This window comes from Archocentrus centrarchus, chromosome 14 (assembly GCF_007364275.1).
Source record: "Archocentrus centrarchus isolate MPI-CPG fArcCen1 chromosome 14, fArcCen1, whole genome shotgun sequence".
NCBI lineage: Eukaryota > Metazoa > Chordata > Actinopteri > Cichliformes > Cichlidae > Archocentrus > Archocentrus centrarchus.
Genome location: NC_044359.1, coordinates 31,592,988 through 31,605,927, shown reverse-complemented (window position 1 = coordinate 31,605,927; position 12,940 = coordinate 31,592,988). Strand labels below are relative to the sequence as shown.

Sequence of the window (12,940 nt, the reverse complement as noted above, 5' to 3'; positions counted from 1 at the left end):
AAGGAAAATAAAGAAAAGAAAAAGGGAGAGAGAAAGAGAGCAAAAAAAGGAGAATAGAAAGAAAAAAAAAAAAAAAAGGGGAAAGAGCACAAGTCTATTAATCAGATAGTTCATCACTTTAACATTAAAAAATACTATCAATACTTGCAAAAATAAATTTGTGTGTGAAAAACAAAACTAACAAAGCATGTTACATACACCAACAATTTTGTTGAGTTGTGATTGAGTGGGTGTTTGTGTCTGTGTCATGTTTGTGTCTGTGTCATGGAACGTACTTACCAATGAGGGCAAAACGCTGCAGCTCCACCCATCAGAAGCCAGAGGCAGGTAGGGAAAGCCCCCGGAAACCCAGGCCACCAGCAGCCCACCAAGAGCCAGGAAGACCCATGGCTACTCAGTCCAAAGACAACCACACACCCACCCCAGCAGACGGGAGAGGGTGGTCTCAGACGGAGCCCCCCCAGTCGAGGAGCAAGGGCTCCAGGGAACCCAAGGCGATGAGAAGCCAGTCCCCCCCCAGCGGCCAGCCCCCTGCACTGGCCAGCGGCAGGGCCCCCGGGCCCACGGCACCCAAGGACCGCCCGACCCTCCACAGAGCCCCCCCCCCACGCCAAAGAAGCCAACGCAGCCCCGCACTGCACCCCCAAGGGGGGCAGGCCAGCACCTACGCCAGAACGTCCAGCCCCACCCAGGAGCCCTGAGGCACCCCCACCCCAGGGGGCAGGGGGGAGGAGGTACCCAGCAAGGAGCGGCCAGGAGGCAAGGCACAAGGCCCAGACCCAGGTCCAGCCATACATACAAACACACCCACACACCCGTGTACACATTTATGCACAGATACTCATACATGCCCATACATACTTACCCACACACAGATATGCCATACATACACATTCACTCACCCACCCATACTCACAGAGACGGTGACAAATACACAAAGACACACATTCATCCATAGCTACCCACCCTCTGAAGACGGGGCAAGTGGAAACCACCCCAGGGCCAACAGCGACCCCAGGACAACACCAGCCCGGTCCCCAAGGAACCACCCGACCCCTACCCTGGGCGAGGTGTAAGAAATCGGGGTGTGAGATGACCCATCCACCCCTCCTCCTCCCCAACTTGTAAGTGTATGTGTTAATGTTTGTGAGTGAATGAGGTGTATAGGGAGAAATGAATCCTCTCAGGATATTGTGACTTAAGGTACACTGAAGCACTGAAGCCACAACTTCTACATCACAATCATAATTAATATGGAGAATAACCCACGAGCACCATTTCATCCCGCAATACTCCTAACTGGCCCGCAGCAGCCTCTAATATAACCATACAAGTGTTACAATGCTGATAAAACTGAAGGCTACAGGCAATGATACAAATGTAAGACTACCTGGAACCATCATAAAGAAGCTTTATTGGTTTCCCACAATAAATGATCCACATCCTGAGCCTGTTAGAGACCAATAACTTGCTCCAACACAAAAAAAAAAAAAAAAGTTAAATTTGCAGATAAGAGCAATGTTGATCATAAATAAGAAAATTCTTATGATTCTATTTGCATGATGTGTACAAATTTTTTTGTTTTGTTTTTCTTATGATCTGTTAAATCAAGTCTTTACAAGCTTCCTACATACCAGAAAAAGAGGACTGGTTACCACCTCTGTGTGAGGATTAATGCCTGTTTTAATGATATAATCCTGGAAAGTGAAGCAGTGGACAGTGTCTCCTCTTTCAGGTTTCAGGTTTCCATTATGGGCTGTTGAGAGGTATGAGGCTTTCTATTGTAGTGTTGATAGTAAGTCCCAGTGTTGCTCTTTATGCTGGATGCGTGAATGTTTGTTTGCCTTGACAATGTCAAGGCTGTGCGATCGCTTGTTGTCAAGTGCAGCATTAGGCAAACTTGAATTAAGGTTAGTTTTAAAGATGTAAATGATTTCTGATTTGTTTTCATTCACAACCTGTTACTGTCCTCAGAAAGCTGCACAATGTCTGCAAACCTGGTCAAATCCAGTTTACCCATAATTATTTTTAATACTTTTTATGTATATATTACTACAGAGAAAAATCTGAAACACAAAATATGATATCTCTGGATTGTTGCTCCTCTCTTAATCTTGTTCCCTACTAATTATTGCAGAAAAGGTTACAAGGTTACATTCTTCCCCCTCAAAAAACAGCTTCTCTTTTCCATTACGTGGCTACATTAGCATGCAGAGATCACCATGGTAGTCTGCAGTGCAAAACATTTTGAAGTGTGAACTGGAGCAGAGGAGGAAGAATAGCTCTGGCGCTATCTCTGGTGGAGCAAGAGGATGAATGCTTATCTGGTGTTGTGTGTCTCTACAAGAAATGCTTGTATAGTACAATGTAGATTTCACCAGACCTGCAAATTCAGTTCAGTTCAATTCAATTTATATAGTGCCAATTCACAACAACAGTCATCTCAAGGCACTGTAGACTTGTAAGGTCTATAGTGGTGTATAAACCAAACTGTGTATGAAGAGATTAATCTCAATGCCTGTTTTGGTTCTTCTTTTTTTTTCTTTCTTTCTTCATGTGCAAGGACAAGTGACGTGAGTTATTATGGTCCGTCTCAAGTTATCTGCTACACTTGATGTAACCTAACTGTGACCATGAGCACCACAACCACTGTGCACCAGTCTAACACAGAGCTTAAATTCACCACAGTACAGCAAACTAACCTGTTTATCCTGCAATAAACTGTGGAGTATTTTCATGCAGACTTTTAAGTTAGTATAGTTAGTATACCTCAGTTTGTTTTGCAGAACACCTCCCAATATGAAAACAGATAACTTTACATCTACAGATCCAATATCTGATGTAGAAAATGTAAGTTGTACATGTAAGCTTTACATTTCCAGCTTATCAAATATCACTGAGCCGTCCTTATCTTTACCTGCCCTGCTCTTCTTACATCTTTCTCCATCTCTGAGTGAAGTTATCACTCATTCTGGGAAATCCAGCAGCTGTACCTTCAGCTAGCAGTCACACAGTGTGCCAAACGCTGTTAGAAATGTTGTATTTGAAATTACCTGCTACAACACTTCTTCCCTTTCTGGTTGCTCCGTAGCGCTGGCTAGATGTTGAAGTGCCGCGGCCACAACTTAGGAGATCTGCACCAAAAATGCAGTTTTGATTCCCGCTTTAACTCCTGAGTATAGCACGATAATTGATACATAAATAATATGGTTTTGGCTCTTTATTGTCTTTGTATCCAACAAGCCCCAGTGATGGATACACCCACAGGATTGGCTTTTATGTGTTATTGTTCCCTCTATTTAGGCTCAGATTGGTGCAGTGAAGTGAAGTGAAAATTTCCCTCAGTCTGGGTCTCTGGTTGATTGATACGTTAGAGTGAAAGCTTGCTTTGAGGATTTAGACAGCACGATTCAGGGGTGTTAAACTAACATATTCATTGTCCTGTAATCAGATTTCTGTAATGCAAAATTAGTAATTTGATCTATTATTCAATTATTTACTAACAGAGACTTAGAAGAGAGAGACCTAATGTTTAAAATCTGCAGTTAATTCATTCATTCTTTAGTGCATTTGAGGTTGTTATATTATTCTGTAAGTTTTTACACCTAAATAGTTTTTTAAAGATTTTTTTCTTAGTTAAATAAATTCAGCCAAATTTCTTGAAATGAGACCTGCTCCATCCAAAGTGGGATGGTTGCATCTCTCCTAGCATGTGTACATTTTCCAATTATCTATAAAACCCACATGGTTTTCTGGATACCACCTGGACAGCCAGGGGTTCAAGGATGATATGTGGCTAATAATGTCACCGCTGGTCCCTGAGTTTTGTTATTTCCCAGTTTGTTTTGATGCTCTTGTTCCCTTTGTCCCTGTCTCCCCTGCATCCATGGTCTTGTCTGTTTGTCATTTTGTCTTGACCCTGTTTTCATAGAGTTTTATTCCTAGTGTTGTGACTAGTCTGCGTCTCTGTCCCGTGTCTGTGTGCCAGTCCCCTGTCTAGTCTGCGTGTACCTTGTTTAGTCACTTCCTGTTTTATTTTGCCAGTCTTGTGTTCCCTGTGCTTTGTGCTAAGTTTTGCTTCCACTGTGTTATTAGTTTCATTTGCTTCACCTGCTGTTTCCTCTTGCCCTGATTACCTATTGTGTATTTAAGCCCTCAGTTTTCATCTGGCCTTTGTCGCATTGTCATCGTTGCTCCCAATTCTGTGTGTCTCCCTGTTCCGCCTCTGTTTAGTTCTCGCTCCCGTCCAGTCCCGGTGCAGGTTCATTTTTGTCTTTTGTTTCGTCATCCAAATAAACCACTTTAAGTTCACCCTCTGCCTGAGTCCTTCATTTTGGGTCTAACCCCTCCAGCCACACAGCCCGCCATGACTGCTAGGTAGAAAGCAAAGGGATTCGTCACTCTCACACGTCACACAGCTTATGAACAGAGTTGCCAACAAACCTCCAAAGCTACAAACAGGCTACATTTGTTACAAGTGCACTTAAAGAAGCAGAGGAATAACTAAATGTATGAAAAACAGAGCAGTAACCTGTTGCAGAACCCAAATGTGTTAGTCACTGTGCTTCAAAACATTGTTTAAATCCACAGGCCCATATTTTATATGGATTAATGTGTACATTAGGTGTAATCTTAGGGAAACCTTTTATACGCAGTGCAACATGATAGATGCAGATTTATATTTAAGGGATTCTTGCCAGAATAAAAACAAAAAAAAAAGCAAAACAGCTTTGTTGAACCCTTTGGATGAGTGTTCATAAAAGCAGGGTTACATTTTTCAATAATATTGTGTTTTGCTGGCAAAGAATAGCATCCGTTCTTAAGTTTTCCTCTTTTTGTTGTTTTCTTTAATGGTTTAATTTTTGTACTGCTATTCATTCATTTTTACACTTTCGCCCTTTGTTAAAGGTGTAGTCACGCAGTCATTTAAGCTCATAACAATGCTTTCATTGACATGAAGATGTTCTATTTTCCACTTTGGAGAATTCACAGCATAATGTTATGGCTGCGTCATGAAAACAACATAGATGTTCCACAAGCAGGATTTACTGAAACTAAACGCTGAATCCTCTACAAATGCACAATGCTTCCTCCTTTAACACTGCACACTATCCTGTAATGACACTTTCTGTCAAACCAGTTTGTCCTGTGGAGGAACAGGCTGAGAGTCCAGGGGGATTCTGAAAGGCTATTTTCAGCTCATGGCTGAAACTCACAGTCATTTATTGAACAGCAAATTATAAATACCAGTCAGTCAGTCATCTGACCAAATAATAGCAAAGTGCAATGACATTTCACTGCTGTGTCAAAGAGCATAATCATTACAATAACAAAATAACAAAAGACAATAATAATCTCACCAAATGAGCACATTCAAAAATGTAAAGATATAATCAGATATCAGAGTCAGGGTGATAGAAGCTACAAGCCCATTCTGAACAGAGGTAAATACCAAAAAAGATAGCTGATAGCATTATCATTTCACATTTACATCAGTGTTTAAATAACAATGTTAACTTCTTAAGAGATAATTATCAATCTTCACACATGACACAATAAAGCCGTAATTCTCCTTCATGTTGATCTCGTCCTTCAAAAAGAAAGCATGCTTGAAGCATAGTTAAATCCAAACAGAATCACTCTTGTGTGTAAACATAAGTAAATGTAATTACATATATGTGGCCATATTAAATGTATGTTTTTGCTGGATTTAGGGATACATCGTCACTGTCACTATCAAGTGATAAGATCTCTTCCATTTCTGCTTTTTTGAGCTGAGACTTTGTAGATGGTGCATCGCTGTGTTTAGATCTTGTAGATTCTGCTCTTTTCATCTGTGACTTTGTGGAAGGAGCCCATGATCTCTCTGAGTCCTGTTTCAAGCCCTGGTCAGACACAGCCTCCCAGGATGGAGGGCTTGTGTACTGCTGAGGCTTTGCAGTCATTCCCTCATAGCTTTGAAGCCTGGGGTAGTCCATGCCAACAGGTAGCGTCTCTGCTAATGACATCTGGTTGCGATGCAAACCTTTATAGCTAGATGCATTGGAGGAGCGGACCACCTGGTAACGAACAGAGGGGCTCTTTTCAGTTTCATGGATTTTGCTGGGGCGTGAAGAACTGATGAACAAACCGCCTCCCAGAACAAGCAGAATGGATGCTCCCCAGCCGATGTAGAGACAGGCCCCGATCTCCATCTTCTGAGCATTTATAGAGGTGCTGTAGAACTCCTTCACTAAAGCCCCAGCCACCCATGATGTAGGAATCAAACAGAACAGACCCCCGGCTATCAATGTTGCCCCTGCCACTACAGCCACTTTAACCTTGACCACGCCTCCCTTTTCATCCAAAAAGTGGGTGCACTTTCCACCAACAAAGGCCAAAATGAGGCCTATTCCACCGACAATGATTGAAATGACAGTAAGAGTCCTGGCAGCCTGCAGGTCACTGCCAAGAGCAAGGAGGGAGTCGTAAGGTTTACACTGCATGTTGCCTGTGCTTTGGACCACACAGCTCATCCAAATGCCCTCCCAGACAATCTGGGCAACGATGATGGAGCTCCCCACAAAGGCTGACACCCTCCACATGGGCAGTAGGCAGCTGGCGATGACCCCTGTCCAACCTAGGAGGCACAGAGCGCTGGCCAACATTTGAATCCCCAATGAAGCCATAGTGTGAGACTGGAGAAAAGATTTCTGATGATATTAGAAAAAGCCTTACAGACCTTTAAAAGGTGCCTTGCTGCTTTTCTTGATTTTCCGAGTTTCTTTAGTATTCACTCCGTGTTTCTCTGGTTGCTCTTCTCGTCTCTTGTATCTTTCTGTGAGCTTTTCTTTGTCAGTCCTTGTCAACATGTGTTGGCATTGTGATACAGCTCCATTTTTGTTTGTATTTTTTCTTGCTACAGTTGCAGCGTTGTAAAGTATCTATCTTAGGAATGCAAAACCCAGTATATTTCAGTTGTCGTCTTTCCTCCAGGTGCATCTCACTTAAGCCTCACTTCATTTGTTTACAGCATATCTGTCCCTCCCCTTTTGCATCTTTAAATACACTCCTTCCTCTGACTTTTTGTCTCTTCCTTCTTTAGTTCCCTACTTAAGAGTGTTCTTTTTTTGTCACCTGAGTGGCAACCTATGTGCTACTGGACGAGTGTAGAAGTGCCACACCCATGCTATGGAGAAAATAAATAAAAGTTGGCAAATAGGCAGAGACACAGAGAGAGAGAGAGAGAGAGAGAGAGAGAGAGAGAGAGAGAGAGAGAGAGAGAGAGAGAGAGAGAGAGAGAGAAAATGAATTGGGAGTGACATCATCTATTCCCTCCCTCATTATCTTTACCCCATGAGAACATTTTGTAAACAACAGCTCTCAATAAGACAGAATGAACAGAAAGCCGGTGGGCATAAACCAAGAGTCTATCAGTGGTCTGTCCTGATGTTATTCTGTCATAGACAATCCTGCATTTGATTAACAGGCAATGTATATACGTGCATCTACTGTATTTGAATGATGTGCTCATACAGAATGAAACAGGAGGGTGGAACACAGTCTCCTGAGAATAGACAAGTTTCACTCTACCAACCCGTACTGTGCAGAAAAACCTGTTTGAAATATGCAAAAACACCCGTACCACTCCCAAGCACACACACTGATGTAAACATGTGGCACCAAACAAAGCCTTTCACTCAGGCTCAGAATAATCTGTAATTTCTTCTGTTCCTGTAAAGGTAAAACTTTACAGAGATAAAAATCAAAAATGGCAAAAATGGCATACAACTTTGTGAATAAAACTGATGCAAAACAGTATTTAATTTGATATCCTTATTTAGTAAGAAATATTTTGTGTAGTTGAGCTCATTTGTAATAAACTGCCAATGCAAATCACTTGCTTCTCTCATGTGTCCTCAAACAGAAACTGTGCACTGGTTTTAATGATGAAGATTATTCATGACAACACATTTTAACATGCTTTGAGTCAAAATAGCTCACCTCTGTATTGACTGCCTGACACAATAGATGCGTTAAAAGAAGTGACACACTGCTTGAACACACTTCAAACATGACTGGTTGTCAAGTCTGACGTGTGTGTTCACTAAAAAAATCATACGCATTAGTTTGTGTTTTTAAAACAGCTGTTATCATTTGCTTTACAAATGCAACATTATTTGTTGTATAACAAATAATGTTATACAACATATAATATAATGTTGTCTTTAATAAAAAAACATTTTTTAATCTTCTTAAAATGTACAGAACTAAATACAAATAAAAAGTACCACATCAATGTTAGCATTCAGTCTTTTGTTTGTTGTCTAGTCTCTTTGAGAGGAAAGAAATGTAGCAGAACCTGTTTGACGATCGTTTCATGGACTCTCGGAAAACCAGATCTGCTATTTCTTTACCATTTGTCATTAGTGTTGCACTTCTTCCAATATCACAAGATGGAAAAAAAAAACACATAATCTTAATTCTCAGATTTTAATGGCATATAATCGTATGTAAAACAAAAATATCAATTAAGTAAAATATGACATAAGTAACATTCAGACAGTGAATCCAAATCAATCACATAGCCATCAATGATCATCTAGCTCAACAGAGAAAGAGCAGGCCTAGATGTAAAAGAGTGGCAACACAGGCACATTTGACAGCAGTTTTGGATTTCACACGTACTCAAAAGAAAGTCTATGTAAGTATGCTATACAGATATAATAAAGTAACATAATAAAAAAAATACAGAAAAAAGGTGTGGTAGAAAACAGCAACGAGGGATATATTCACAAATAGACTGAAAACACTGCATGTGTGTGTTCCCACAGCATGTTTTGAAGACAAAAAGGAAAACTTCAGTTACACAGACATCGTCTAATCATTCCTGCTTATTTTCAGATGTTGTTATTCTGGACTCTACTCTGGACTCAATAAAAGGACAAAACATTTTTGTTTTCGACAGAAGGCTGGATATCTAAACGTATTCTTTATGAGAATCCACAGAGCGAGCCTTGGAATACCTAACGTCATAATTCTTCTCGTCGTTCGACGGACAGGAACTGCAGAGAAGGCCTCCTCCCAGTAACAGCAGCGCTGCTGCACCCCAGCCGATGTAGAGTGACGCTCCCAGCTCCCGCTTCTGAGCGGTGGTCAGGACAGGGTTGTAGAAATCACGAATGATGGTGTTGGTGGTCCAGCAGACTGGTATGAGCACTGCGAGACCCGCGATGATGAAGACAACTCCAGCAGCTATAGATATTCTGCTCTTTTGCCTTTCATCTGACACAAAATTTGTGCACTTGGCCCCGACCACAGCAAGCAGAATCCCGAAGACTCCGATGATGATGGCGATGACGATGAGCGCTCTGGCAGCCTGCAGATCTTGAGGTAATTCTAGCAGAGAATCGTAGACTTTACACTGCATCTGGCCTGTACTCTGGATCACACAGTTCATCCACAGACCCTCCCAGATGATCTGAGCTGTGACGATGTTGGCGCCAATGAAAGCCGTGACTTTCCATACTGGGAGAGCGCAGATGATGATAGTCCCCAGAAAGCCGATGATGGCCAAAGACAAACCCAGAAGCTGCCTACAACCAGCCACCATGATGAAGCTCTGTTGATCTCTTCAATGAGGAAAGATGTCTGAGAGAGAGAAATTCAGCAGGTAGCTGTTTTTATTGTCCTGACAGGGAAGATGTTGGCTGTGACTTTCTCACTCACTGGTTATATTGTTGAGATGACAGAGGAGGAGTTTTTCTTGTATCTGAGGTGAAACAGGTTTGTGAAGAAATGCCACCCAGCTGGTTTTCATCAGAAACACCTGTAGAGAGGACATCCACGTATCAGACATACATACGAAGGTTGACAAAATGACATAAATCACAAAAACAAGGCACACTGGAATACTGATCGTCATCAACACCATATTTTAAGCTCTATAAAATTAAAAAGGAACATTTTGAACCGTCATTTTCATCAGGATGATATTTGCTTGGATGATACTGAGTACACATACTGGGACATACCAAATGACCAATGCTGAAAAAATGCCACTGTATTATGACAATCTTTGTTTCAGTATCAACTCTTTTTTTAATTCAAAACCTTTTGACCAAACACAAACTGAATAAACTCACAATGAAACAACTCAATAAGTTGTTTAAGTGTAGGTCCTAAGCAGCATATCCTGTACCACTGTGATATGTGAGATTCTTTCACCAAAGATTCAAATGTAGAAAGAAGAACTCATGACTTTCAAAGTGACCTCATTGCCAACCGATACTTGTTGCTCACAGATTAATGGTATGTAGGTGTTCGAAAGCGTGTGAAGTGATTTCCTACAAAGAAACTCTCTGTTCTCCTGGGTGAGTCAGTGAAATGGGAATGATACTGTGTTGCATTTTTTAACCTCAGCCATGTTTTATAAAATGCTTTAAAGCATATCTATAAATCACACACACACACACACACACACCCCAAAAATATAAAAATAGTCATGGAGTTGCCAAACCAGGTGCTGACCCTCTGAGGTTTGATGTCTTGCCCGTAAACACTTTGGAACATTTAAGCTTCAGCAACCCGGCCCTTGAAGCAAACCCAAAAGAAACAAATTGTCCTTTGACCCAGCGTTTTGGTTTATGATTTGTTTTTTGACTCATGTTTTCCTTTGAGCTTCTTTTGTTTCTGTTCATGGTTGTGTTTTGATTTCTAGTTTACCAGTGTTCTCCAGTGTTTAGTGTTCAGCCTGTGTCTTGGTTTCTCATTTCTTAGATTCTTGCCTTGTGTCTCATGGAAGGTCATGTTTTGGTTCCCTGGGTGCTTACCACCTCTTATGTCAAGTCTGCATTTTTGTCTTGTTTGTTTTTGACTTCCTGTTTTATTGTGATAGTCTTCTGGTCCCTGTATATTATGTTGTTTTGCTTCCCCTTGGTCATTAGTATAATTTGGTTCACCTGTGTTTGATGATGATGACGATGATACTTTATTGATCACACAATGGGGAAATTACAGTTAACAGAACACCCATCCAAGCAGACAAACAAACATGGGAAGACAGGTGAACTGTGGCCATGTTGCCCCTCTTTTGGAGATGCTGCCATTAAAAAGAGAGAGACAATAGTGCAAAACATACAGGGATGAGTGAGGAAAAAACAATCATCTCATACTTTGTATACATACACACATACACATACACAGTAAAAGTTTACAAAAACCTCTGCGATGGTGCAGAAACATATAGCATGGGAGCACTAGGTGGGTAGGTCAGGGATGGAAGTTAGCCAGCGGAGGCGCAGGGGGGCTACTGTGAGCTGACTCAAACTCCCCTCCTCAACTAACAGTTCTGATAAGATGTGGAGTTCATCAGCAGCTAGGTCAAGGTCAAACACAGGTCAGAAGAAGACAGGACGGGGGGGTGTAGAGCATCTGTTTACGAAACATCCCGGAGAAGAATGAAATAAGTGGCAGTCCAACGCCGCCAGGGAGCCAAATTTCTGATTCTACGACTTGTTTTGGGTACAGACTGTACTGATTAATTTGTCGACAGTCTTTAGTCTTTCCGGCACCTCTCTGTGGCGAAAAAAATTTCAATTCATCCAAATCTTCTTGGTTCATTCCTTCGCCATGCAGAACAGATACGTCTCCAAGATCTAATCCCACCGAATCATCGCCAGAAATACTTTCCAGCTGTTTCTTCTTCCCTCTCAGCCCTCTTGTATTTAAGTTCTATGTTTCCTCTGCTTGTGTTTGGTCATGGTGGTGTGTCGTGTGCCCATGTCTTGCTTCCAAGAGGATTTTGGTTTTCTTATTTTGTACTTTTACAATTACTACGGAGTCCTGCATTTGGGTCCAAATCTGCCCATTCATGCCACCTGTTATGACACAAATCCTCCACAGCACCAAAAATTTAATTTTTCCCATTTTAAGTTATATCAAAAATGCATTATCTAAGCAGTTTAAAAAAGTGGATGACTGAATATACTGTTTTCATTTAAATTTTTTGTTGTTAAAGATACAGGTGCTGGTCATAAAATTAGAATTTCATGAAAAACTTTACTTTCAGTAATTCCATTCAAAAACTGAAACTTGTACATTATATTCATTCATTACACACAGACTGATCGATTTCAAATTATAACTGACAACTAATGAAAACCCCAAATTCAGTATCTTAGAAAATTAGAATATTGTGAAAAGGTTCAATATTGAAGACACCTGGTGCCACACTCTAATCAGCTCATGAACTCAAAACACCTGCAAAGGCCTTTAAATGGTCTCTCAGTCTACTTCTGTAGGCTACACAATCATGGGGAAGACTGCTGACTTGACAGTTGTCCAAAAGATGACCTTTGACACCTTGCACAAGGAGGCCAAGATGCAAAAGGTCATTGCTAAAGAGGCTGGCTGTTCACAGAGCTCTGTGTCCAAGCACATTAATAGAGAAGCAAAGGGAAGGATAAGATGTGATAGACAAAGGTGTATAAGCAATAGGGATAACTGCACCCTGGAGAGGACAGTGAAACAAAACCCATTCAAAAATTTTGGGGAGATTCACAAAGAGTGGACTGCAGCTGGCACAGACGTGTGCAAGACACGGGTTTCAGCTGTCGCAGTCCTTGTGTCAAGCCACTCTTGAACAAGAGACGATGTCAGAAGCGTCTCGCCTGCGCTAAAGACAAGCCAAGACAAGCCAATTTTATTTATAAAGTACTTTACAAACAGCAAGCGCTGACCAATGTGCTGAACAATGAAAACAGGACAGAACAGTACACAAGAAGTGTATATAAAAAGTAACAAACAAGATAAAAGCAATAATAAAGTACATAACTTACCATAAGTCAAATAATAAAATAGTATAAAATAACCAGATAAAAATAAACAAGAAATAAATACACAATGACTAAAATCAACATCTCAAACCTGGTCAAAAGCCAGGTGAAATAAGTGGGTCTTA

At 41.1% G+C, this 12,940-nt stretch overlaps 2 protein-coding genes across 2 annotated transcripts; both read right to left on the bottom strand.

Annotated features, from left to right (window-relative positions):
• Positions 1-5,036: 5,036 nt before the first annotated feature.
• LOC115792229 (claudin-4-like) lies at positions 5,037-7,123 on the bottom strand. Its single transcript, XM_030746688.1, has 2 exons — positions 6,722-7,123; positions 5,037-6,619 (listed from the first exon to the last, which is right to left on the bottom strand). The coding sequence occupies exons 1-2, from the start codon at positions 6,849-6,851 to the stop codon at positions 5,688-5,690; spliced, it is 1,062 nt and encodes a 353-aa protein (XP_030602548.1). The 5' UTR covers positions 6,852-7,123; the 3' UTR covers positions 5,037-5,687.
• A 1,335-nt stretch (positions 7,124-8,458) lies between these two features.
• On the bottom strand, positions 8,459-9,710 carry LOC115792263 (claudin-4-like). The gene has a single exon (XM_030746732.1). The coding sequence runs from the start codon at positions 9,590-9,592 to the stop codon at positions 8,960-8,962; it is 633 nt and encodes a 210-aa protein (XP_030602592.1). The 5' UTR covers positions 9,593-9,710; the 3' UTR covers positions 8,459-8,959.
• Positions 9,711-12,940: the final 3,230 nt, after the last annotated feature.

What these genes read in the sequence shown, in the direction of transcription:
- LOC115792229 (XM_030746688.1), bottom strand. Translation starts at nt 6,851, where the DNA reads ATGTTGACAAGGACTGACAAAGAAAAGCTCACAGAAAGATACAAGAGA. An exon ending in CAGCAAGGCACCTTTTAAAG is followed by an intron (nt 6,620 to 6,721) that starts GTCTGTAAGGCT and finishes TGTGCCTCCTAG; the next exon opens with GTTGGACAGGGGTCATCGCC.
- LOC115792263 (XM_030746732.1), bottom strand. Translation starts at nt 9,592, where the DNA reads ATGGTGGCTGGTTGTAGGCAGCTTCTGGGTTTGTCTTTGGCCATCATC.